The 25,537-nt window shown below is 41.6% G+C and overlaps 1 protein-coding gene across 2 annotated transcripts in view; it reads right to left on the bottom strand.

Moving 5' to 3' along the window:
* Positions 1-8,222, bottom strand: part of SP4 (Sp4 transcription factor) — an 85,819-nt gene extending 77,597 nt beyond the window's left edge. Inside the window, exons 1-3 of one of the 2 annotated variants that reach the window (XM_010366736.2) lie at positions 7,984-8,222; positions 7,446-7,561; positions 5,376-6,930 (exon numbers count right to left, since the gene is read on the bottom strand). In XM_010366736.2, the coding sequence (XP_010365038.1) occupies positions 5,376-6,930; positions 7,446-7,561; positions 7,984-7,990 (1,678 nt within the window). In that variant the 5' untranslated portion in view covers positions 7,991-8,222. The remainder of the gene's footprint in view (positions 1-5,375; positions 6,931-7,445; positions 7,562-7,983) is intronic. The other variant, XM_030933205.1, reaches the window with a different exon arrangement.
* Positions 8,223-25,537: the final 17,315 nt, after the last annotated feature.

Here is a 25,537-nt window from a genome sequence, read left to right as displayed (position 1 = left end):
TGATTCAGAATTTGAAAAGCAGGTGATTAAAACTCTATTTTCAGTCAGACACGGTGCCTCACGCCTGTAATCCCAGCACTCTGAGAGGCTGAAGTGGGGAGATCACCTGAGGTCAGGAGTTCGAGACCAGCCTGGCCAACATGGCAAAACCCCATCTCTACTAAAATTAGCCAGGTGTGGTAACATGTGCCTGTAGTCCCTGCTACTTGGACAGCTGAGGCCGGAGAATTGCTTGAACCCAGAAGGTGGAGGTTGCAGTGAATAGATATCGTGCCACTGCACTCCAGCCTGGGCAACAGAATGAGACTCCATCTCAAATACAAACAAACAAACAAACAACTCTATTTTCCTTTGCTACTCTAACCTGAAATACTTCTTAAAAAAAAAAAAAAAAAAAAAGCCCTTTTAAAAAATTAACGTGGCTCTACATTGAGTACTTTTCATCTTCTATGAAAAAAATCATTTAATAGGTAAAGCCAGCTTGGTAGTTCAGAACCTAAGTCATTTGTATTGAGTATAAGATTTAAGTTTCTAATAATGAATTCCAATCCATAACAAACAGTATTACAAAATTTTAAAGAAATAAGATTACTTGAGTAAATCTGACTCCTCTGGAAAAAGAGGAGCCAAACACAGGAGTACATGAGTATGTATATATACAGATGCCCATTAGGGAAATCCAAATTAATAAAACATACATGGCAAAGGAAAACCATATTTGTATTAAACGTCAAACCAATTTTCCACCTTTAGTAAAAGCTCTAGAAAAAAAGATCAGTGTAAGAAGTTAATTCTACTAGATTAAATTCAGTTTTAAAATTAAATATAAATTTTAATTATTTTCTTTGTTACCTATTTTTTACCAATAATGAAGCATTAGTCCTCCCATTTCTGGTTTCATACTATATCCCCAGGTTTCATATTTTAATTCCCTGGAGAAGTAAAGAAATTAGGTAAGAGAATCAAGTTATTGAAGGGTCAGCAGTATCTTATCATTAAGTCTGAACTTCCTCTGTGGGAGAACCAGCATAAAACTGTTAAGTTCCACTAAAATTGACAAAGAAATAATAGTTCATCAATCAAAAGGCTTACAGTATGAGCTGTTACTACATATGATGATTACTGCCAAAAATAAGTCACACTGTGGGCCACTCCAAGTTAATTACAGATTTAGATATCAATTGTTCCTACAAGCTCTAAATTCTTTAACTAAGGAAATGTAACACATGAAATTCACTTTATTTAGGGCTCTTTGACTACTAGAAAACACTGTGAAAACAGGTAGTTCACTCTCCTCACTTAGTTAAAATAAAGGAACTTAAGCCAGAGGTACAATTAGCTGTCTTTGAGTTTAAAGTAAGGTTTCTGCTTTTCCTTTGAAGTCAAACTCAGCATGTTCTCACTTAAAGTGGGAGCTAAAAAAAAAAAATGATTACACAAGGACATACAGGTGGAATAACAGACACTGGGGACTACAAAAGGTGGGGGGTGGGGTGAAGGTGGAAAAAATACTTATTGGGTACAAGGTTCACTATTTCAGTGATGGGTACACTAAAATCCCAGAGTTCACCACTATGCAATATATCCATATAACACAACTGCACTTGTACCTCCAAATCTATTTTTTTTAAAGTAAAAGTAAAAAAATTTTTAAGTCAAATTCAGAATCCCAATAACGAAACAAAAAGAATGCAGAGCATACACATATTTAGTTCCTACTACAATTCTAACTAATGCTCAGCATGAAGGTCAGGATTTACAGCTGAGACCAAAGCACAGAAACACATTATACTGAACACATTATTAATGGGAAAAGGATCCCCCTAGGTTGTCACTAACATTCTCATTTCATAAAACTAAGTATGAAGCTCCCCAGCTTCAAGTACTGATTTCATTAGATATACTTTGTATGATTTCACTTTTTTTCTGTCCATATCATCCAGACTTCCCCTAACCTCTTGAAGAGTAAAATGAGAATGGTAGATGGTGGAGAGTTTTAGCTCATTGTCCTTGAGCTAGCAATAACATCTGTCAAAGCCACTAATTTTTTCAAGACTTGTCATAAAAATTTAGAGCAAAATTTTCCCCACAGATTAAACAATACCATTCTCCTGGGGAACACAATGAACCGACCAAGAAAGTACTTACAGATGAATGGGGACATGAAGTAAAAGATCTGAATTTTCAGGGCTCATTTATAAAAGGGCGATATGGGTACGCATTACTCCTTCTCCCCTTTGTCAAGACAGTAAAGTTCCTGGTGTTCCACTCTTAGTGTCTTTTTTCTTTTCTTTTTTTTTTTTTTTGAGACGGAGTTTCGTTCTTGTTGCCCAGGCTGGAGTGCAATGGCGTGATCTAGGCTCACTGCAACCTCCGCCTCCTGGGTTCAACTGATTCTCCTGTCTCAGCCTCCCGAGTAGCTGGGACTACAGGCATGTGCCACCACGCCCGGCTAATTTTGTATTTTTAGTAGAGACAGGGTTTCTCCATGTTGGTCAGACTGGTCTCGAACTCCCGACCTCAGGTGATCCGCCTGCCTTGGCGTCCCAAAGTGCCAGGATTAAAGGTGTGAGCCATCACACCTGGCCCACTCTTAGTGTCTTAAAAATGCAAAGTCAAAAGAAATCAATGAAAACAAAGTTGTTTCATTCGCTTCATTAAAACCATTCCAAGGCATTGCTCCTAATTACAAACTGCTATTTTCTTCATCATCTTTTATACCTTCGTTCAAAGAGCATTGTCCAGCACCTACTATGTTAGGCGATGGGGTAAAATCTGCAAACAACTAGGCCTAGATTAACTGTATTGACTTGTAGACATCAAGCAAGGTACATTTCTGGTCTTTGTCAGACTGCTGTCTTTTTTAAATGATTGAGCATATTTATTAGAACATAAACAACATCGACAAAATTTTAAATCTTTGGTTTCAGGGGGGAAAAAATCCAACTATATAGAGTTCAAATTTCCTCCCATACTTAAACAGAACCACCCAAATCACGTAAATCCTTTAAGTGAAAAAATTATCCCTGAAAATGAAGGAATAACCATACCTATTGGCAGTGTTCAGCATACAGTAGCCGTCTCAATATACACTTGTAAAATAAAAACTAAAAAGTTGTAGTTGCCACCGAAATCCATTCTCTGAGGCACAAATGAACTAGCTCAACACCCCCACCTGCTTCCATATTCTGTCTTCTGGTTCACTGCTGATGACCAGACACTTGATTCTCAAACTTCAGTGAGTTTGTTTGTTTGAGACAGGGTCTCACTGCAGCCTGGATGCCCTGGGCACAAGCGATCCTCCTATTTCAGCCTCCCAAGAAGCTGAGACCACAGGTGTGCCACCACACCCAGCTAATTTTTGTTTAATTTTTTGTAGAGACGGGGTCTCCCTATGTTGCCCAGGCTGGTCTTGCACTAGTGGGCTCAAGCAATCCTCCCACTCTGGCCTCCCAAAGTGCTGGGATTACAGGGATGAGCCACCACAGCCAGCCACTTCAATGAGTTTTAGAATCACCTGGAAAGTTTGTTTGAAAGGCAAATCCCTTGACCCCCACAATTCAAAACTTATACTACCAAAAACTGGATCCTGTGTTTATTATAATGCACCATTCAAGTTAATCTAAGTTTGGGTGGCCAAAACATTTGTTTACCCTCACAATGGCTAAGGGAAAACCTCTGGATTGCAAAAGATAACAACCAGAAAGCAGAAAAATTGATTACTTCTAACCTAAATTATAAGTTACTCAATTCTCTTAATCACAACTCACTAACTAATGTTTAATAAGCAAGATGAAATGGAAGTGAAGTAACTTCTGCTTTGACAATGCAAACTGTCATTCAACCCACCAAAAACAGTTTTCTGAAATACTGTAATTATTGTCAAAGTTTTTAGCAAAGAAATAGAAACAAAGCAAGTTAAGGATTGTAATCCAGAGAAACACTTATGTAATTATGCTGTAATAGTTTTAGGAGAAAAAGTACTACAATCAAAACACTAACTAGATGACTGTGCTTGCCAATATAGGGGCCACTAGCCACATATGGCTACTTAAATTAAAATTAAATAAAATTTAAAATTCAGTTCCTCAGTTGCCCCAGACACATTTAACTGCTTAACAGCCACATGTAGCCTGTGGCTAACATTTTAGATAGGGCACATAAACATTTCCAATATCACAGAAAGTTCTGCTGGATAGCGCTGGCCTAGAAGCAGTGGTATCTGGATAAAAAATATAATCTCGGTTCTCCTGAATCAGATGGCTTTATCTGGCAATTTACAATTTTACATATATATGTCCACTTTAGGTATTAACCATAAAAGAACACCCTAGTGTAATTTTTCTGCAACTTGTGTCAAGAAAGATCATTCAAAAGTGATAAACTTATTTATCTCAGATCATCAAAATAGAAATATTTAACTAACAAGTTCTGGAAGTATCAAAGGCACTAAAACATAATGAGGTTTTCATCAAATCAGAATCAATGAAAAGGGTTTAATTACTAGAAAACAAAAGTTATTAGGTACAATAAGACTGGTCCAAAAAAGATTAAAACTACTTCCAAGTACTTTAGAAGTATCTATTTATATGCATAACAAATAACAACTGCTTTTACAATTGGCTTAAAAATAACTTTACCACAATTCAAATTAGTCACATTTTACTGTCAACATTTTTCATTGCTTTCCACCAACCTTATATTAAACATCTACAAATCACACAATGACCATAAGATGTAATTAAATATAATTCTATAAATGAAGGATTATTCATTCAAATCCTGATATTAGCATAAAAGTAGACATAAAAGTTAACCAATTTACAACTTAAAATTATCTCTCAACTGTATCAGAATCTAGTTTAAAACAGTCCAGTGTTATAAAACACAAAAGCATGGGTGACAAGATGCTGAAGCTTGAGAAATAACTTCCACGAAAAAAAAGCCTTATCACACCACAGAATTAAAAGTTCAACAGACTCACAATTATATATGCCAACTCAGTTTAAAATTACTTTCCCTCAAAGAGATAAATATCATTTTGACTAGGCTTCTTTCTGAAGAGTTCGAATGTATTCAAATAAGACCTCTAAATTACAGAAGACAATTATGTTTCTAATCAGAAAGCTTTGTCCCATAAAATAATACTTCTAAAAAAACTAACAAATTTAACACATTATAAAATCTACAAAAGTGAACTTGTCACACTGATTACTATAGAGCTATGTTTGTTAGTATAATATTCCTGTTTCTGGTTCCTTATGATTCTGGGTTTACTTCAGAGGTCTAAGTCAAACCTAAGAATTAGCAAAGAAAAGCAGTTAATTGTTATGAAAAACTATTTAAAAGGTACTTAAAAAGATGTCATAACTTACCTGCAACACTAGTGATTGTAACGGGAACTCCCTGCACTTGAACACCTGCAGCACCCAGGTTGGCAACGCTCACTGTCTGAAGGTTAGGCACTGATGCAAGCTGGGCAGTATTCAAAGTTATTGGGGCACCAGCAACAGCCACCGGAGCAATCTGAGCAAGAGTTGTGCCACCACTTGAAGACACTGGGGTGATGGTTAATTGTTGGGATAACCCAGCATTCTGAACTTGCAAATTTGAAAGACTCTGAATATTCTGAACCTGTACAGTTTGCCAACTGATTTGCCCTGAAGGTGTTAAAGTTGGAGCCCTGATAAGCACCTGAGTCGGATTTACTGCTTGAAGTTGAACATTCTGTAAAGGCTGCTGCTGGATGGTCTGAATTGTCTGCCCTGACTGGAGTTGAAATGACTGTGGTGGAATAGCCTGAATGATCTGTTGCTGAGGCTGTTGGATCTGGATCTGTTGTAAGATAGGTTGGCCTACAATTTGCACCTGCTGAAGAGAATTTGATTGATCCTGTGCATTCTGCATTCCATTAGGCTGAAGCTGACTGGAGCTCTGGGCTTCAGACTCAGTAGCAGCAGGTGTTTGAGATTCTTCAATGGTGCGTTCAGAACTACTGGCTGATGTGCTTGCATACTGGCCGGTATCTGCTGAGCTCACTAATGTGTCACTGCTTGTCAAAGATGTTGAAGCAGTGGTTGTGCAGGTAGTGGAGGAGGAGGGAGATTCCGGCATAGTACTGGCAGAAGTAGTGGTGTTGGTGGGTGTGGAAACTAATTGATTCCCATTGGAAGTCCCACTATCAGCAGTAGTAGCAGGCTGGCCAACCTGCCCAGTCCCTCCTCCGGCAGCCACGTTGTTTATCACTGGCAAAGCTAGAGTCACTCCTCCAATGTTAATTGGTAGGGTTGTTACAACTTGAGCCTGAGTACCAGGAAGAGTCTGTAACTGCAGTGGTATTGAAACACCAGGTCTAATTTGGACTGGAACTGTCTGATTTGCCAGGTTTTGAGCAAGAATATTCCCAGAAGCTGTCCTGTTAGCAGCTGTAAGTATAGCTTGATTATTACCTGCAGAAATGAGCTGAATTTGACCCTGCAAATCCTGTAGAGATGAACTACTAGTTGGATTGATTTGAATTTGTTGACCTTCCACTGTCTGAAGTTGTGGAATTACTTGGTACTGTACACTACCACTTGGATTTTGTACTTGTATGACTTGAAATTGACCAGGGGTGGAAGAATTACCTGATTTAGTTTTTGTAGGAGATGCACTCCCGTTATTACTGCTGGAAGAACTAGACGAACTAGAAGCTGGTTGAGAAACGTTATTCTCTTTTGAAGCAGGAGGAGTGGAGGCAACAAGTTGCCAAGCGTTTCCAGCAAGTTGCGTTGTTACCAGTTCTAGCTGTTGTGGTTGATTCTGAAGTTGCACCAATCCTTGACTTGGATCTATAATAATTTGTTGTTGTCCAGTTGCTTGATTTTCACCAGGAGTCCCTATTTTGCTGCAAGTAGCTGCCAGTAAAGCCAGAGGAGAGGGCTGAGAGTCCTACCCAAAATGGGATGGTAAAGGAGAGGGGGGGAAAAAAAAGTGGGCGGATTTAGTGGAGGCCAGTAGTTGCCAGGGGGTTACTTATTTTGACAGCTCTACATAACAGAATTTAGCTCGACATAACAGAATTTAGGAAGCAGCAGAAATCAAAAAGAAATACAAACAAAAGTAGATAAGAACTATATGAATAAGGAAGCAAGTCCTATAATATCAAGTTTAAATAAAAGGAAATGTCTTTATAACTTTGTGAAGTGTTATGTTCCTAAACTCAAAATGCCCTTGGGAACACACACACCCTTTTCTTATAGTCTGAATTCCTGATGTAATTTTAAACAGCGTTATACCCTCAAAGAGGTGAAATCTTGATGAATTTACAATTTAAGTTCCACACTCTCAGAAAGATGCTTTGAGTGGATAAACATTTTTATTGTTACTTCTGGGCATTTAAAGGGCATAACTCCCTCTCTCTCCTAATGTGTCGTGATGAATTTTTTTTATTTGCTTGCTTTTACCTGGGAGCCTGAGGTTTTGGGTTTTTTATTGTTATTCTCTGGCTCAGAGGTTTTCCCTCCTTCTGTAGCCATCGCCGCTGCCGCTGCCGCCTCCTCCTCCTCCTCCTTCTTCTGATCTGCAACAAACCCCCCCACCACACACACACACGACAACAGGTTATTAGGATTATTATTATTCGTCTTCTCCCTCTTCTCTTCTCCCCCCTCCCCCCGAACATTAATCTCCATAAACCCGCGATCCACGCACACCGGCAGGGGGTGGGGGAAAAGGAGGGAAGGGAGGAGGGGGATATCACAAAACGTGGTTTGAAACCCGACCCATCGGCTCCAGAGCAACACCCAGAAGGAGGTTGTTCTCTCTCAGACATTAAGACAAAACACAACCCTCCTTCCCTCCCCCTGATTCCCTCCCGCCCTCTCCTCCTCCCCTTAAAGCATCTCAGCGGCCCCGGGGGAGGGGGAAGAACCCAGCAGGGTCTGGGGAGGGAGGGAGAGAGGGAGGCGGCGAAGGAGACTGAGGGGGGTGGAGAATACGTACCGCTCATCCCGCATTAACAGGACAAACCCTCAGACGGAGACACTGGGATAGAGGTGGGTGGGGGTGGGGGCGAGGCGGGAGGAGAGGCCGGTCCCGCCCGCCCGCGGTGGCTCGGAGGAGGCTGTAGCTGGCACAGGCTCTGCCTCTTTTTCCGCGAATGGCCGCCGCTGGGCTGTGGCGTAGCAGCTCCTCTCTCCGCCCGAGCCCGGCTGACTCGCCCTTGATTGACAGCGGCGGCGCACGGCGCGGGCGGCGGCGCGGGTCGGGGGCGGGGCCAGGGCGGTGCGAGCCCGGCCGACTCCCCACCCCCCTCGGCCTCTCTCCGCCGGAGCCTCCGACTCTCCACCCCTTCCCCCAGCGGATTGGCCGCCGACCTGCCGGGGGCCGGGGCGCTGGGGCCGCCTCCTCTCCACCCCCTTTCTCGGGGTTATTCTTTTAGCAGCTCTTCTCTTCCTCCCCGGCTCCTCCGGGGCTCTTTCTCTCGGCGTTCTAGCTCAGGAGCGCTGTCGGTAGGCCCTCCATACAGCCAAACTTGTTGTCTCAGGATATCCCGCCCCCTACTCATTTCCCAGTGCCCTCCACTCAAAAACCCGCTCCAGCAATCCCTCCAGTTGCCACTAAAGAAAAAAGTAGGGCCCTTGCCCCGGGCAAGCGAGAGGGGCGGACGTGAGCGCGTGCAGACCACCGACTGATCGGCGCGCCGGGTGAACCGCCCGCTGCCCCCGCGTAGGGAGCATGGCTTTCCTGAGGCGCATCCGGACCCGGGCGCCCTTTTTCCCTGGCTCGGTCTCCATTGGCTGAGCCCAAGGTGACGCGCGCTGAGTGGTGGGAGAAAGGGGGTGGGGTACTGCCGCGAAGGCTCTCGGTACTCGTAGTTTCCAGCGGCCGCGGTGCCTTCTTCGAGGCACCGCCTCTCTCCCGCCCCCGACCGAGGCCTGGCTGCCGAGCGGAAAGCTGCCCGAGGGGGCGGTGGCGACAGGGCGTGGCCGGGGCCGAGTGGGAGTTGAACTGAGCAAGGAGGAGGGGGAATGGGTGTTGTTTGCCTGGGCCTATCCGCCGCGCGGGGCTGCCCAAAGCACCTCTGCCGCCGCCTCCTCGGCTCCAAGCCGCTCCCCGCGGGGCGAGCTCACACCCGGAGCGCTCGGCGATTGAGCAGGCGGCGGCGTGGGGAGGCGGGGTTTGCTGTCCTCGGGGTTTGAATGAACCCGGCTTCTTGAAGCAGCGCCCTCGCCTTGCCTTTCTTTGCTCACCTTCCCCTCAGGCCCCCCGCTTTGAGTCCGAGGCCTGTTTTCTCACAGAGAAGGATCTTCCATTTTTATTGGTTGTCTCTCTGGCTGGCAGCTGGTGCAGAGCAGTGACCAGCCTTCTAGGGTTGCATCGCGTTTTGCCTAAAAGCCTAAGTGGTTGGCGGAGTTCTGAGCCTTAGCTGACAAGAGTCTCCCGGCAAAGAAAAGCCCAGCTCCATAAGGGTCAGCCCCGCTTACGGTTTAGCATGAGCATAAGGGCAAGTGGAATTTACATCTGGCTGCACAAAGCATTTTATTGTCAAATGCACTTGAGCAGTGTCCTGCCTCAGCTTTCCTGCAAAGTCCTGAAGTCAGGATGATGCCATGGAACGTAATCAGCGCCTGATTAACTGTACCAAAGGTGGAAGTGACCCCACATGTAAATACTGGCCTTGGGAACAAGGCATGCTTACACACCAGGCTCAAAGCCATTCTCTCTCTTTTTACCTGAGCTCCACACTCAGCCTTGGGCATTTTTGTCTCCTGCCTGAGGCCTGACATGTTGCAAGGGTGAGGAGGTCCCAGATGCTGAACTTGACTGGCATTTCCTTTGCTTGTTAAAGTAATTGCAAAATCAGCTAGTGACAAAGCCATGCAGCAAGACAAAGCAATTCGAATAAAGAATTACATGGTATTGTCTACCCCGTCTTATAAAATGAGCCAGAGATCCCTGAACAACATGTTTTTTCCACATCGTGTACAATATAGAAAGCTCAAAAGTGCTTCTTGCGGTTACGTATATACTGTCTCTATCCTCAGGTCCCCTCCTCCCCCCAGTTCACCATGATAAATGAAGACATTTTGCAGTCTTATGAATTGGGGCTTTCATTGTCGTTTTCGTTTAGAAAACCTGCTTCAGAGAAGCAATGTCACTGACTCTGAACCATAGATTAAAAATAATGCTTTGGAAGGGTGAGGCAGGCGGATCAGGAGGTCAGGAGTTCGAGACCAGTCTGGCCAAAATAGTGAAACCCCGTCTCTACTAAAAATACAAAAAATTAGCCAGGTGTGGTGGTGTGTGTCTGTAAGCCCAGCTACTCAGGAGGCTGAGGCAGGAGAATCGCGTGAACCTGGGAGGTGGAGGTTGCAGTAAGCTGAGATCTAGCCATCGCACTCCAACCCCGGGTGACAGTGTGAGACTCCGTCTCAAAAAATATATATGATGATGATGATGATGATAATAATAATAATAATAATAATGCTTACCATCAGTATGAATCCACAAAGTCCTAAATATTCTCCACCCTATAGGTAAGTGGCAATACTAGTATCCATGAAACGTAAGTCCTGCTTTTTATGGTGGACCAAAGTCTTCTAGTTCCCGGCTGTTATGGACTGAATGTTTATGTTCTCTGCCCCTTTCCCCATCTATGTGTTGAAATTTTACGCGGGACGCGGCTCACGCCTGTAATCCCAGCTCTTTGGGAGGCCGAGGCGGGCGGATCACTTGAACCCAGCAGTTCCAGACCAGTTTAGGCAACATGGTGAAACCCAGGCTCTACAAAAATTAGCTGGCGTGGTGGTGCCATCCCGTAATCCCAGCTTCCTGTGAGGCTGAGGCGGGAGGATCGCTTGAGCCCAGGAGGCTGAGGTTGCAATGGGCCAAGATGGCGCCACTGCACTCCAGCCTGGGCAACAGAGTGAGACCCTGTCTTAAAAAGAAGAAGAAGGGAGGGAGGGAGGGATGAAGGAAGGAAAGGAAGGAAAAATTCTACCCCTTAGTGTGATGGTATTAGAAATTAGAAGGTAGGGTCTTTGGGAGATAATTAGGATTAAATATGGAGCCCTCATGAATGAGATTAGTGACCCTAGAAGAATCAGGAAAGAGCTTGCTTCTCCTCCCTCTGCTCTCTTCCATTTGAAGATAACAACCAAAAGTCCTCAGTGTGATACCCGGTGGAAAGCTAGTTTTGCTAGGAAGGTAATATTGACAAAGACTCTCTCCTTTGACCAAACTTTAATCAGGTTTGTCTGAGTCCTCTTTCTGACTAGGTCCTGACCTGGAACTGTCCTTAGTTTAGTGGCTTTGTCCATTTAGTCCAGTTTTAGCAAGAATCCTGCTGCATCGGTTGGGTAAAAACGCCTCACCCTTAGTATTTAACCATACTTGATATCCAGTAAAATTCCTTATCCCCTGTTCTCAATATCTTAGCACCCTGGCCTGCCTTCAGCAATAATCCCATTAAATTGGTTTAGCCAGAATCCTCCTTTATTCTGGAAATTTCCCCTTAGTAATTTTCCATCCACTGACTCGATCCTGCTCCTTGACTTCAGATCTCTAGTTGTCTTGTATTCATAGTTGAGTCCAATCTCTCTCTCCCACTGCAAGACCCCATTGGATAGTCTCTCCTTGACTAAAGTCTTTATTGCTGTCTTTAACAAGTATCCTGAATTATTTTTTTCTTCAACAGTGTAAATATAAATTCAACAAAATACTCAGCCTCAGGTCTGCGAGGGTCGTCTCTTCCCTGAGGAAGCAATGGTCTAAAAACATTCCTTCCTACGCTCATTATTGCCTAGAAAACAGTGACTTTCAAACTTTTAAAAAATTATGACCCACAGAAATACATATATTTTACATCATGGCTGGCCCAGTGTGTACTTTTTAAAAATATATGACCCTAGGCCAGACGCGGTGGCTCATGTCTATAAGCCCAGCACTTTGGGAGCCCAAGGTGGGCTGAATCGCTTGAGTCAGGAGTTCAAGACCAGCCTGGGTGAATCATTTAAGGTCAGGAGTTCAAGACCAGCCTGGACAACATGGTGAAATCCCATCTCTACTAAAAATACAAAAATTAGCCAGCTGTGGTGGCGAGTGCCTTGGGAGGCTGAGACAGGAGAATCACTTGAACCTGGGAGTCAGGGGCTGCAGTGAGCTGGGGGCTATAATGAGCTGAGATCATGCCACTGCACTCCAGCCTGGGTGACAGAACAAGACTCTGTCTCAAAGAAAAACAAAAGGAATAAGTATATTTTACTTTATGGCCCAGTATGTACACACACAGAGGAAATCAGCATTTGTATGTGAAATATTTAACAACACTGAGCACTGACCATTCAGCTCCAACACTTCCATAAAGCTGAAATAGTGTCCTAGAGGTAGAAGTCCTCTGCCACGAATTATCCTTGTAGTTATGGAGTTGAGAGACCCAGAGGGTGGGGGAACAATGAGGGGACTTGGCAAGGAGGTGTCACTAGTTGACAACTGAATGAATGTAACAGAAGGAGCTCCAGAGGTTACTTAGTACTTCAGAAGAAGAAACTTAGGCCCAAATATGGCATAAATGAGAAAAGGGGACTGTATATGAGTATTTGAGTGTCTCTTTTAGGAAGTTCTTTTTTTTTTTTTTTTTGGCTTACTGCAACCTCCGCCTCCCGGGTTCAAGCGATTCTCCTGCCTCAGTCTCCCAAGTAGCTGGGATTATAGGCGCCTGCCACCACGCCTGGCTACTTTTTGTATTTTTAGTAGAGAGGGGGTTTCACCATGTTGGCCAGGCTGGTCTCGATCTCCTGACCTCAGGTGATCCACCAGCCTTGGCCTCCTGAAGTGCTGGGATTACAGATGTGAGCCACTGCCCCCAGCCAGGAAGCTACTTTTTAAATAACTGTTAAGCTGCTTCATTTTTTTCTTTCTTTCTTTCTCCTAGCACCCTCTGAAAGTTATACAAATCATTTTGTATTTGGGAAGCAGATAGCAAAGATTTGGAGAGACCATAAGCCAGAGAATAGTCAAAGCTTAACATCCACCTTTGCTCAGAAATGTATTAACTGAGAGTGGAGCCAACCAGAAATTAGACATAGGACTTAGTGAACATATTTCACTTAGAACAAATAGCCTCATTAGTACATCTGGACCATGCATAGTTGTTTCCATAATAAAACCCTGGTAGAATATAAAATCGCATTAAAAATAAATTCCTTAGCCAACAATAATTGTTTTCAGGAAGCAGAGAAAGTTTTACAAAGTTTAAGTGTAATATAATTTGGATATTCATATACATACACATATATAACACCGGCAAGTGAATCAAGATAAACCTGCAGAGTGCTGTGTTTAGCAGATAAGTAGATGGCCTTGCTATTCCTCACATGCATGCATTTAGCTCTCTCATAGTCTGCCCATGTACAACTTCAGAGAAGATTTAATTCAGAATTTTTAAATGTATAAAGTTTATTATTTCAGCCCAGTTACATGTATAGTTAATTCACATTAGAACACAATTAATAGCTATTGGCAGTTATTGGAACATAGCATATACAACTGTTCAATATTTTATATCAATCTATATGTGCAAAGGAGTATAATGTGGCTTATTATTGTTGCCATAAAATAAAAGATATTTGGTCAATGTGGAAGTTAAGACATAGATGAATTAATTTTCCTAAGGTTATATATGAACTTGGTGATTGCCAAGTGCAGTGGCTCATTTCTGTAATCCCAACAGTTTGGCAGTCTGAGGTGGGAGGATCACTTGAGCTCAGGAGTTCAAGACCAGCCTGGGTAATATGGTAACACTATGTCTCTAGAAAAACTAAAAAAGAAAAAAAAAAAGTAACTGGGTGTGGTGGCATGTACCTGTTGTCACAACTACTAAGGAGACTGAGGTGGGAGGATCGCTGGGGCCTGGGAGGTTGAGGCTGCAGTGAGCCATGATGATACCACTGCACTCCAGTCTGGGTAACAGAGCAAGACCCTGTCTCAAAAATAAATAAAAAATAAAGTTGATGATTAAAAATCATGAAAATATAGAACAAAAATGCCTAGTGTCTTTGCAATTGTAACTTTCCAAAACATGCCAATTCCAAATACTCAACTTATTATTTTTTTGTTAATAATCTTTCATCAGATATAACTACTCAGATTTATATTCTAGTCTGCTGCTTATTAAAAGTGCAGCCTTTGGGCAAGTGACTTCAACCCCTCTGAGCCTCATTCCTTCATCTATAAAACAGTGAAGATGATAGTATTCCCATCTCATGAGGTTGTTTCAGGAATTGAATGAGATTAAAAGATTCTAGAATAGTCTCTGGTAAACTCTCATTAAATGTTGGCTGTCATTTTTATCATTATTATTAAAGTTATTACTAAATTATGCTAGTTTCCACAAGCCATACACAGAGGTGTATGAGTGAAAAGCCTCTCTATTCTATCTACCTCTATTCCAAACACTGAATTCATCAATGTTAACTGATAGTATATCCTTTCTCACTTTTCTCTAGTTTACACAAATCATATGTGTTTATGAGATTTTTAACATAAAATTGCACACACACATACAACATATATATGCAAACTTGGATTTTTTACCTCAATATATTATGGCCATCTCACCAGGTTAAAAAATATATAAATTGAAATTACTATTTTAATACAACATACTGCTCCATGATATGAACATGTTTTATTCAATAAAAATACCTGGATTAATAGCCACTATTTTCACCTACCATAAATTGTAATAAACCATAAATTGTAATAAACCATAAATTGTAATAAACTTAGTTATACCAGTACTTGCAAAATATTCTTTTATGTTGGCACTTTTATTTTACTAGAGAGGTTTCCAACAGTGGAATTGCTGTCACAAAGTGGATATGTAAAATTTTAATATATACTGTAAGGTTACTGCATGAAAAAGTTTTTTATTTCATGTAGTCACCCAGTAAGTGTGAAAGTACTCATTTTCCTGTAGTTTTACCAGCATAGATTATTCCCAACCCCTCAAATTACTGCAGCTCTGATGGGTGAAGAATGACCTGACTGCTTGAGGGGTTGAGCATCTTGGCATTTGCTTACTGGCCAGGTACAATTCCCACTGCAGCAAACTGCCTGTTCATATTCTTGCCTCTTTTATTTTTTTTAGTATTATTTGTATTTCTCTTACCCATTTTTAGGAGCTAAATATATTTTGTAAGATTAAGCCTTTGCTTGTCATTTGTATTGCTAATATATTTTTCCAATATTTATTTATTTATTTATTTATTTATTTAGAGATGGTGTCTGGCTCCATTGCCCAGGTTGGAGTGCAGTGGCGCAATCTTGGCTCACTGCAGTCTCTGCCTCCCGGTTTCAAGTGATCCTCCTGCCTCAGCCTCCTGAGTAGCTGGGATTACAGGCACCCACCACCATGCCCAGCTAATTTTTATACTTTTAGTAGAGATGGGGTTTCGCCATGTTGGCCAGGCTGGTCTCAAACTCAGCCTTCCAAAGTGCTGGGATTACAGGCGTGAGCCACCGCACCCAGCCCCGATTTATTAACTTTCGTCTTTTGCCACATATTTGGTATAATGTACTTTAAGCCCTATTTTAGACAGGTTATTCTTAACGTAAATGAATGCTTTTCACAGTTTATTAAAATGTGTTTATATCCCAGCACTTTGGGAGGCCAAGGTGGGTGGATGACAAGGTCAGGTGTTTGAGACCAGCCTGACCAACATGGTGAAACCCCTTCTCTACTAAAACTACAAAAATTAGCTGGGTATGGTGGCGCACGCCTATAACCCCAGCTACTCAGGAGGCTGAGGCAGGAGAATCACTTGAAACCAGGGGGTGGAGGTTGCAGTGAGCCAAGATCATACCACTGCACTCCAGCCTGGGTGACAGAGTGAGGCTCCGTCTCAAAAACAAAACAAAACAAAAAAAAAACAAAAGAAGTTTATATAGTGTATATACAGGGATATGTTACCTTTTGTACTATTTAGGCAGAATCCACTATAATAGGAGTGGATAATTATTTTCTGCTTCCTCTACCTCCTACCCCTCCACCATAACCCCGCCCATGCCCCTGGCATATGCACATAAATCCTAAATGCCTAGCAGAATGCCTGGCCCATGGTAGGCATTTGATACATGCTTATTGAGTCAATGAATTTTAAAGTTTTATTAGAACTACACAAATGAAATGGAGTTACCCCATCACAGCAAAATTACAGCAATTTTTCTTTTTATCAGATTTGGAAAAAAAATGGAATGGCCTGAATTAAATCATAAACTATGAAATTCAGTAAGAAGGGAGCTAGAGGAATGAATCCCATAGGAAGCATTCCCAATATTATTAACAGATATTCTCCCTAGCAGCTGCAAGCATTAATTTTTAATGGTAGTTATGGATTCTCTTAACTATCCAAGGGCAGCCAGTAATAATACCATTCAGGTTCTATTTCCTGATTTCTTTGCACTGATAACATTTTTCTTTTCAAAAGAACTTGAGTCATAGGTAATAAAATAGTAAAATACAAATTGAAATAGAAAATCAGTTCCAATGAAAAAGAAAAAACAAACATGACCAATAGTGTCAATGTATATGTTTTATCTGAGCTTTAATTTTGACCCTGAGCTTCCTAGCAGCCACAGCAAATAGAGAAACAAGATTGGTTTTGTAATTTCATATCAGAAAGAAAAAAATTGCCAGTTTCTCAGAGATAGCAAAGTATTTCCTTGCTCCAAAGACTGATAGCTATTTCATAAAAGTCACTTGAATGTTAGGGCTATGAATTTGCCATTTCAGGCATTTAAAATGCTTGGAAGGGGGCACATGTTCTCCTGAGGGCTGTGTCACAGGTAAAAAAAAAAAAAAAATTGTTTTTAAAAATAAAAGGCTTGGAAGAATATAATTGTATTAAATTTAGGAAAGTAGTTTGAACTAATTAATAAATTACCTACATGAAATTATTTTTAAAATTTTTGTGTTTATTTTGAGATTAATAGAGCATTAATCAAATGTTGGGTGAAAAATTATTTTATTCAAATACTTATAGACTTAAAAATTGACCAGTAAGGTTTGAAAATTGGACTTGAAGACCTGAGGAACAAAACTGTGACTTTAATAAATCGAATGTTAATTTAAAACCCAAGGGTCTGTAAGTGTGTTATTCCAAACTGTTCAAAAGTCTCCCTTGGATCAGTCATACCCCAATCTCAGCACCATGCAATATACCCATGTAACCAACCTGCACATGTAAAACCCTGAATCTAAAATCAAAGTTGAAATTATTTAAAAACAAAAAAGAAGACAAAAGTTGCCCTTGGACATTTATAGAATTTATACCAACACCCCTAAAATAACTAAATGAATCCACTGGAAACTAGGTATTTAAGAATTTCTGGGCCGGGCGCGGTGGCTCAAGCCTGTAATCCCAGCACTTTGGGAGGCCGAGATGGGCGGATCACAAGGTCAGGAGATCGAGACCATCCTGGCTAACACAGTGAAACCCCGTCTCTACTAAAAATACAAAAAAAAAAACTAGCCGGGCGAGGTGGCGGGCGCCTGTAGTCCCAGCTACTCGGGAGGCTGAGGCAGGAGAATGGCGCAAACCCAGGAGGTGGAGGTTGCAGTGAGCTGAGATCCGGCCACTGCACTCCAGTCCAGGCGACAGAGCGAGACTCCGCCTCAAAAAAAAAAAAAAAAAAAAAAAAAAAAAAAAAAAAAAAAAAAAAAGAATTTCTGCCATTGCCAGAGATTTTACTCTTTAGATTTTAGTTTAATTCTTCTAATAACAAAAACAGTTGTGTACTAAGGCTACTCTGTTTTTTAATAACACAGATTCTTAGTTTAAATACAGTAGTCAAACAAGGCTCAGGGGAACAAATATCAAGTTCATCTATGAGTGAATTCAAAGTTTAAAAATGAAGTATAAAGAAGATGGGAAGTATTCATTTTAAACTACTCAGGATTGTTTTCTGGTTTGTCAAGCCACTACCCTTTAAGCCTACTCATATTTTTGTGGGGCCATGAAAATACAAGTTTTTTTAGAGTATCATTAATAGAGTTCATGCAGCTTGGCTAACAGCCGTTCCAAAGTGAGTGAGGTCAAGTAGAGTGAAACTTAGCTGGCTTCGAAATCAGGCAAGCAAGGGCTACCATCTCAGTTCTCAAGTGACTTACTTAACCTCTCAGAGTTTCCTCATTAGTATGTAAAAATCTTCACAATAATTTTTACCATATAGAGTTATTAAGAAGGTTAAATAAGGTAATCTTGATGGCAGGTACTTAATAATTAATTTGGATTTCTTTACTTCTGGTTTACAGTGTTTATATCATCTTTCATGAAAATTAAATCTTGATTTGCTGTTCCCCTACATACTACACATATGTAGGGAGCAAATAATAGCTTCGGGGGTCATCAGCCTTTTTGGGCTTCAGGGTCTATATGCATTTTAGTTTTTTGAAAGCAATTTACTATAAAGCTTGCAGAAAGCAGTTCACTTAAAATTTAAGATAGGAGGGTGGGGAAGTCTCCTCTTATCTCCAAAACAATCTGAACTCTGAAGTTTACTAACTTCTAGACCTAAAAGACTTGAGTTTGTCTAACAAAAGGAAAAGGCATTAGGGAGATGAGAAGGGCTCTTTAAGGTGATGTAGAAGAAAAGTGGGAGAAGAAGGGCTGGGATGCAGGGGAGGGACTGTGGCAAGGAAAGCAGCAAGGCTGAAAACTGAAGGCGTACATGGTTTGGCTTCCCTCCAAAGGGGCATTATCACCTGAGTGTGGCTTGTGCACTCAAGGAATATGACACAGAAGTTGGGGTGCTTATCCATCTCTACACACCAGGGAAGGTAATGAGTTTCTAGACAAAAACAGATGGAATATTGAGAAAAAAACAAAAACAGAAGGCAAAAGGTTGAGATAAATCCATGTAGAAAAGGATATAAATGGCAAATGTGACCAAAAAAGAAAAAAAATATGTATAATTACCCTGTTCAATGAGCTCTGCCCGCAGAGATTTTTTTCCGAAGATGGTAAGTGGTTTGAGAACATTTGGGTTAAAGTATGATTATGAAAGGGGTAATGCCTGTCACACATTATAGACACAGTGGTGTTTTGTTTGAGGACAGTTGTAGGTGTGCTGTCTTCCCAGATAATGTGTCTGGAATATGCCAAGAAGCCTTCTTGTTAAGTCTTGCCAAATCTTTGGCCAACTCCTGACAGATCACGTGGATGTGAATAACATAACCAAAAGAAAAGGAGGAAGCATTTCTCAGGACTTTGAAGGCTGGGGTGAAAATAAAATCAGGGTACCATGTAATTGGGCAAGTTGCAACAGTTAGTCAAATATAATATCAGTAATACATTTCCATAGTGATGAATGCAAAGTCTTCAACAAATTAGTATAGCAGTTGGGTTGTTTTGTTCTCTGTCAGTCAAGCCAAATCCAGAATGTTTTTTAAGAAGGACATCAACAACTGGAAGAAAAGATGGGCCAGGATGGCAAGAGACGAGAATGGTTGTAAGGATGGTGGATGGTTTTAGAAAAGGTACTATAACAGTCTTCAAATATTTCAGGCCTATTCATGAAGAGGGATTAGGTTTACTTTAGGTACAGCAGATCCTCAAATAATGCTGTTTCGTTCAGCATTGTTTTATTATAACACTGATGAGAGAAAGAAATGAATTCTCAGCAAGGCAACGCTGTGTGGAGTTTGCACGTGCTCCCCATGACCGTATGGGTTTTCTGCAGTCCTCTGGTTTTCCTCCCACATCCCAAAATTGTGCCTGTTAGGTGAATCGGCATATCTACATGGTCTCGGTGTGAGTGAATGTGGGTATGTGTATGAGTGCACTCTCCCATAGGAAGGCATCCTGTCCAGGGTTAGTTCCCACCTTGGCTCTGAGCTTTGGGGAGAAGCTCCAACCACCTTTGACCCTGCACTGAAATAAGCAGGTAAACATTATATTGTTTTATTAATCTTTCTTAAATGTATATATAGCTCACATTTATCTCAGTGTTCAATATTAGAAGTGTCTGGTCTTGCTCTGACCCCAGGCTGGAGTGCAGTGGCATGATCATGGCACTGTAGGCTGGAACTCTAGGGTTCAGGTGATCCTCCAGCCCCAGCCTCCCAAAGTGCTGGGATGATAAGTGTGAGCCACCATGCCTCGCCTGTTTGGGGTCTTTATTTAAGTTTGGCAATGTTTTCGTGACCAGAAATATGCCAAAGAAACTTAACACTTGTTTATATGAATTAGCCTAGGGTAAAATTGGTTTGTTGTTTCTCTTAAAGTCACAGTTTCCAAGAACCTATTGATGATGTTAAGTAAGGACTTACTGTAGTTTCAGAGGACTGAACTAAGATCAATAAATGGATGCTGGCAAGAGGTAGATTTTGGCACAATATAAAAAGACCTTCTGGGTTGGAGAGATGTTGGTAAAAGGATAAATAATTTAAATGAATAAGTCCTAAAGAATTAGAACGATCTGGAATGAAATAAACTCCCTTGGGGCGGTGAGCTGTCTGAATCAGAGGCGTTCAAGCACAGCCTCAACTATGACTTACTGGGAATGTTGTAAAAGAGGATTTATGCATCTGACAGCAGCAGGAGCAGACCCAAATTCTGTGGAGACCGAAGATTTTAAGGTTGGGGAGCACTTTTTCCAAACAAAGTATGCAAAATTATGAATAAAAATTGATACAGAGGCTTGGACGGCACTTCTACCAGTGAATGGTCCTTGAAACTTAAGCTTCAATAGCTTTCCAGTAAATTCATATCAAGGAAGTCAGCGGATATCAAACAACTGTGAGATTTAAATTGTTTCTAAATAATGAATAATTCTTCTTAATTTTAAAATAATTATCCTGTTATCTCTGAGACAGCATGGAGGTAGTGGAAAGAGAAAGGAAATGAAGTAAAACACACCTCTAGCTTCCTATCCTGCCTCAGCCAGGTAACCTTGGGCAAACGACTTGATCTCTTTGAGTCTCAATTCCTTTAACTGTAAAATTGAAGTGATGATGTCTATCTTGAAACATTTGAGGAGAAAAATTAAATAAAATTGTGTATGTAAAGTGCTGATATATAGAAGTTGTGCAATTAATGATAGCTAAACTGAAGGACTAACAAGATTTGAGTAGTCATAAGGATTAGAATTTTAAAGATGTCATTTGGAGTTATCATGTCATCAGGAAGATAAATAATCTTATTTCACATCCTCGAATTTAAGGCGTAAGACAAGAGTTCATGAAATGTCACCAAGCTGTGATAATCATATTAGACTTCCTTCAGCCAATTCTAGCTTGTGAACAGACTGGAAAAAATCACTCACAGAACTGGTTGGCCAAGATAAGAACCTTTGTACTCTTTTTTCCCTCTTCTTTCTTTCAAAGTTTGGGATCAGAATCAAGGACTGGGGCATTTCTTGTCACCCTGTATCCAAGAAGCAAGTGGCCAGGTTTAAGTATACACAGATGGGCCACATTATCAAGGACGTAGTAGGTTGGCAGGAAACTCTGTATATCATGCAGCTCTAGGACACCATTCATCTAGAAGACTCTACTCAAATTGAAGTCCTCAGTCCAGCAGAGATGGTATCACTTTGGAGCTTGTTAGAAATGCAAAGTCTCAGCCCCATCCATGTGTTTTAACAAAATTTCCAGGTGATTTGATGTACAGCAAAGTTTGAGAAGTGCTAAACTAGACAACAAAGTCCACAGCTCCCCACCGCCCACATACTTCTGCAGTGCTCCGCAGTTCTGAGGATCCCTCCCTTGGGTTCTTGGAATGTATTTTCCTTTTCTTTCTTTCTTTCTTTCTTTTTTTTTTTTTTTTTTGAGACTCTGTCGCCAGACTGGAGTGCAGTGGCACCATCTCAGCTCACTGCAACCTCTGTCTCCCGGGTTCAAGTGATTCCCTTGCTTCAGCTTCCTAAGTAGCTGGGACTACAGGCACGCGCCACCACACCCAGCTAATTTTTTGTATTTTCGTAGAGATGGGGTTTCACCATGTTTGCCAGGATGGTCTCTATCTCCTGACCTCATGATCTGCCCGCCTCACCCTCCCCAAGTGCTGGGATTACAGGCGTGAGCCACTGCACCCAGCCTGAATGCATTTTCTTTTATAAGGTCAGAAAAGTAAGAAGGAGTGAGGGGCTGGCCTTCTCTTCCTAAGAAAGGCCCAATCTGCCTGATTCTTACTGACTTTTCATTCTGTGGGTTCTCTTCCTTTCATGCAACTCATGAGACAAGGTAGTTCAAACTTGAGGGCAAGTTATACTATGCAGAAGGTCCAGGCATCTCTCTCTGGCTACCACATTCCCTTTTAAGAGGTGGAAGAGGAACGATGGGGCCAAGGGTTGGCTCCTACTCCAGAGAGAGGCCCAGATTCTCTAAACCAATCATCTTTCTTTCTCTCTCTCTTCCCTCCTCTTCATCATCATCCTTTTTCTTTTCCTCTGTCAGCTGGGCAAAATAAGCCAGGGAGTAAATTCATTGAGAATGACTCCTGTCCTAGGAAGACCTAGGTGAAGGCTCAACCAGTATTGGAGCTCACTCACTCTCTTATCTTTTTCAAGCTAATCAGTATGTTCCAGATCCATCTTTCCTAACCTTGGCTGTGGCCTTGAGGAAAAGAGGAAAGAGGAAGATAAACCTATTAGGCGTGTATTATTTTTAAACCTCTAGACTAAACAAAATGAATCCTCTATTTGTCCTAGCACAGTTTCTCAGGATGCATTGACATTTGGGAAAGCTCATTTAGTACAAAAAGACATGCCTTTGCTGCCAGTAACTATGTGTATGTTAATTACAACTACTTAGCACTTACTGTGTTATATATAAGCACTTTACATATATTAACTAATTTAATTCCCCATCAGCTCTATAAGTTAGGTGTTATAGTTGTTCTCATTTTATAGATGTGAAAATAGAGGCACTCAGAGTTTTAATAATTTGCAAGATTACCCAGAAAATAAATGGTAGGGAGCGGGGATTTGAACCCAAGTGCCTGGTGCTGGAAACCTTGCTCTTAACCTGCCTCTGACACTTGTCTCCCAGGAACCCTGCAAAGAGAGTTGTTTGGTTGGTGTGTTCTTCCTCCTCCAGCCAGTTACCATCCTAATCGCATTACCATTCCCTACAGAGCTCCTTTGTTAAAGCACAGCCACAGATTTTAAATTATGAAGGATCTATATGACTTTGGTGAATGCGGCTGTTTGTTTAGTAGACCAACCAGATTTACAGATGAGAAAAGGAAGCATATCATAGGCTCAGAAAGAGTTCCCACAGCAGCAGTAGCTTTTTTCTTTTTTTAAACAACAACAAGAAAACTCTCAACAACAAAAAGACATAAAACAGAAAAGAAATATGAAGGCCGCATAAGATAATTACGGTAATCCAGCCAAAGTGAGACAAAGAGTTACTCTTTTCCTAAAATGAATTTTCTAAGGGTAAGATTTTCAAAACGGAACCAATTAAATGTATTTCCTGTTCTCACCCATAGCTCCTTGCTTTGGGTAAGCAAGTATGCTGTTTACAAAGAACTTTCACAGATGTTTACTCTCTGATCTTCACAACACCCCAAAGAGGTTTAGTATCTTGCCTAAAATGACACAAACTAAGTGGCAAAGTTTAGACTGCAGCCTGGCGTTCTGAGGCAGAGAGGCAGCTTCACTGCCTGCTCTCTGTTCTTTAGTGATAAAAGAAGAGTGGAAAGATGTGTGAATCTCATACTTTAAACTTGGAAATTTCCAGTCACACAGAAATAACAGCTAGCAAGTTATCAAGGGCTTTACCATTCACCAGATGCTAACCTAAGAATTTCACATGGTGTAATTTGTTTAACCCCCAAAATAGATCAGTGAAAAGCCTGTTATAATCCCCATTTTGCAGATGAAGAAACTGAGGTATGGAAAAGTTAAATGACTTGCCCAGGCTCATCCTTCTAGCAAATGGCAGAGCTAAGACGCCAACCAGGACACCTGTTTCCAGAGCTGTTCGCTTATTACCAAGCTCTCCCATCTCTGCTGAAAAATTAAGATCAAATTGTTTGACAGAGAACTCAACAGCATTAGTCCTCAGAAACATCTGTGATGGAAAAGGGAGAGTACACAACATGTTTGTGGTGGGAAGAAATATTATTACAGTACTCGCATGTTAAATAATCATTTGAAAGTAAACAGGATTATCAGGTGTCAGCATGGAATATCAATGATTAATAAACTGTATCAACTTATATAATCTGAATATCTTCCTGTCTAAGGAGCTATGTGAAGTGATGGGGGCTCCAAAGACAAGCAAAAGGTGCTCCTGGCTTCAAGAAGCCCACAGGGAAGCTGGAGAGATGACAAACCATCATCACAAGAGAAGTTATACAACCCAGAAACCATAAATAAAAGTTCAATTGAAGCCATAATTGAAGAGATGTCACAAGGCAGTAGGTGATTAATTGCAAAATGAATTCTCCAGTCAATAACTGTAATGGGAGTTTAAGGCAAGGAGCAATTCCTCCAGGCTGGGGCTGTGAGGGAAAACTTTGTCAGGGAGCTTGAGCTTGAATTGGATCCTGAAGGATGCCCAAAATGTGAATAGCTGTAGGATGGGAGGGGAAGGGAATTCCAGACAGAACAGTGTAGGTGAGTGGAGGTGTAGAGGCAGGAAAATACCGGGAATGCACATTTGAGGTGGGAAAAACAAACAGGAGGCCTGACCAGACCGGACATAACTCCAGGGCCAACCCCTTAACCCTTGGAGCTGCTGCTGTGGAAAACACTTCATAAGGCACCCTGGTACTATCCAGTCTTGAACCGTCTACCTGCTCTCTGCCTGCCTTCCTACTTCCAGGTCAGGGAGCCCTTGGTAACACATGCAGCCACAAGATGGGCAAATCCTTCCAAAAATCTTGTGATCTTCCCACACCCGTGTCTGTTACTGTTTCTCATGTGAGTTCCTTGAGAAGTACAATCAATCCAGGCAGCCTGTTAGGAATATATCTTTTGGAAAGCCAGAAAATTTTATCATACTTCCCATCCCTGTCTTTATTCTTGGAGACTTTCTGAAAAGCAAGTTCCTCCTGTTACAGTAGGTAGCTAGTCAGACATGAGCAGGGCAGGACAGAGCACATCCGCCTGCCTCCACCAAGAGGCAGCCTCCACAAAGATGGCTGGTTGGACAGCCATCAGGTGATGGTCAAGCAGTTGTTAAGCTATTTCTCTAAAATAATAATTGGTCACAGCTGGCACCAGGTAACGGCAGTCTCCCATTATCTAGAAACACCTGAAACTGGTGATCAGCAGCTTCCCGATAAGATCTCAGGAGTTGGGTGAGTGGACTCAAGCATGCCCACGAAGAGGCAAAATGGCAGAGTTTAACAGTTATATGACCTTCCTCTAGGAGCACTGCACTGGTAAGGAAAGAACGCCTCAAGGGAGCATGTGTGCAACCTCAGTAAACATACTGTGCATGCACCCCCTCCCAGGTGCTGGCCGACCACTATGCATGTGGACAGCCCACCCCAAGGGAACGATCAGGGGAGGAGGATGCCGCTGTATAAACCCCAAG

Source organism: Rhinopithecus roxellana, chromosome 6 (assembly GCF_007565055.1).
Source record: "Rhinopithecus roxellana isolate Shanxi Qingling chromosome 6, ASM756505v1, whole genome shotgun sequence".
NCBI classification, from domain to species: Eukaryota; Metazoa; Chordata; class Mammalia; order Primates; family Cercopithecidae; genus Rhinopithecus; species Rhinopithecus roxellana.
This window is presented reverse-complemented; position numbering and strand designations above follow the sequence as displayed.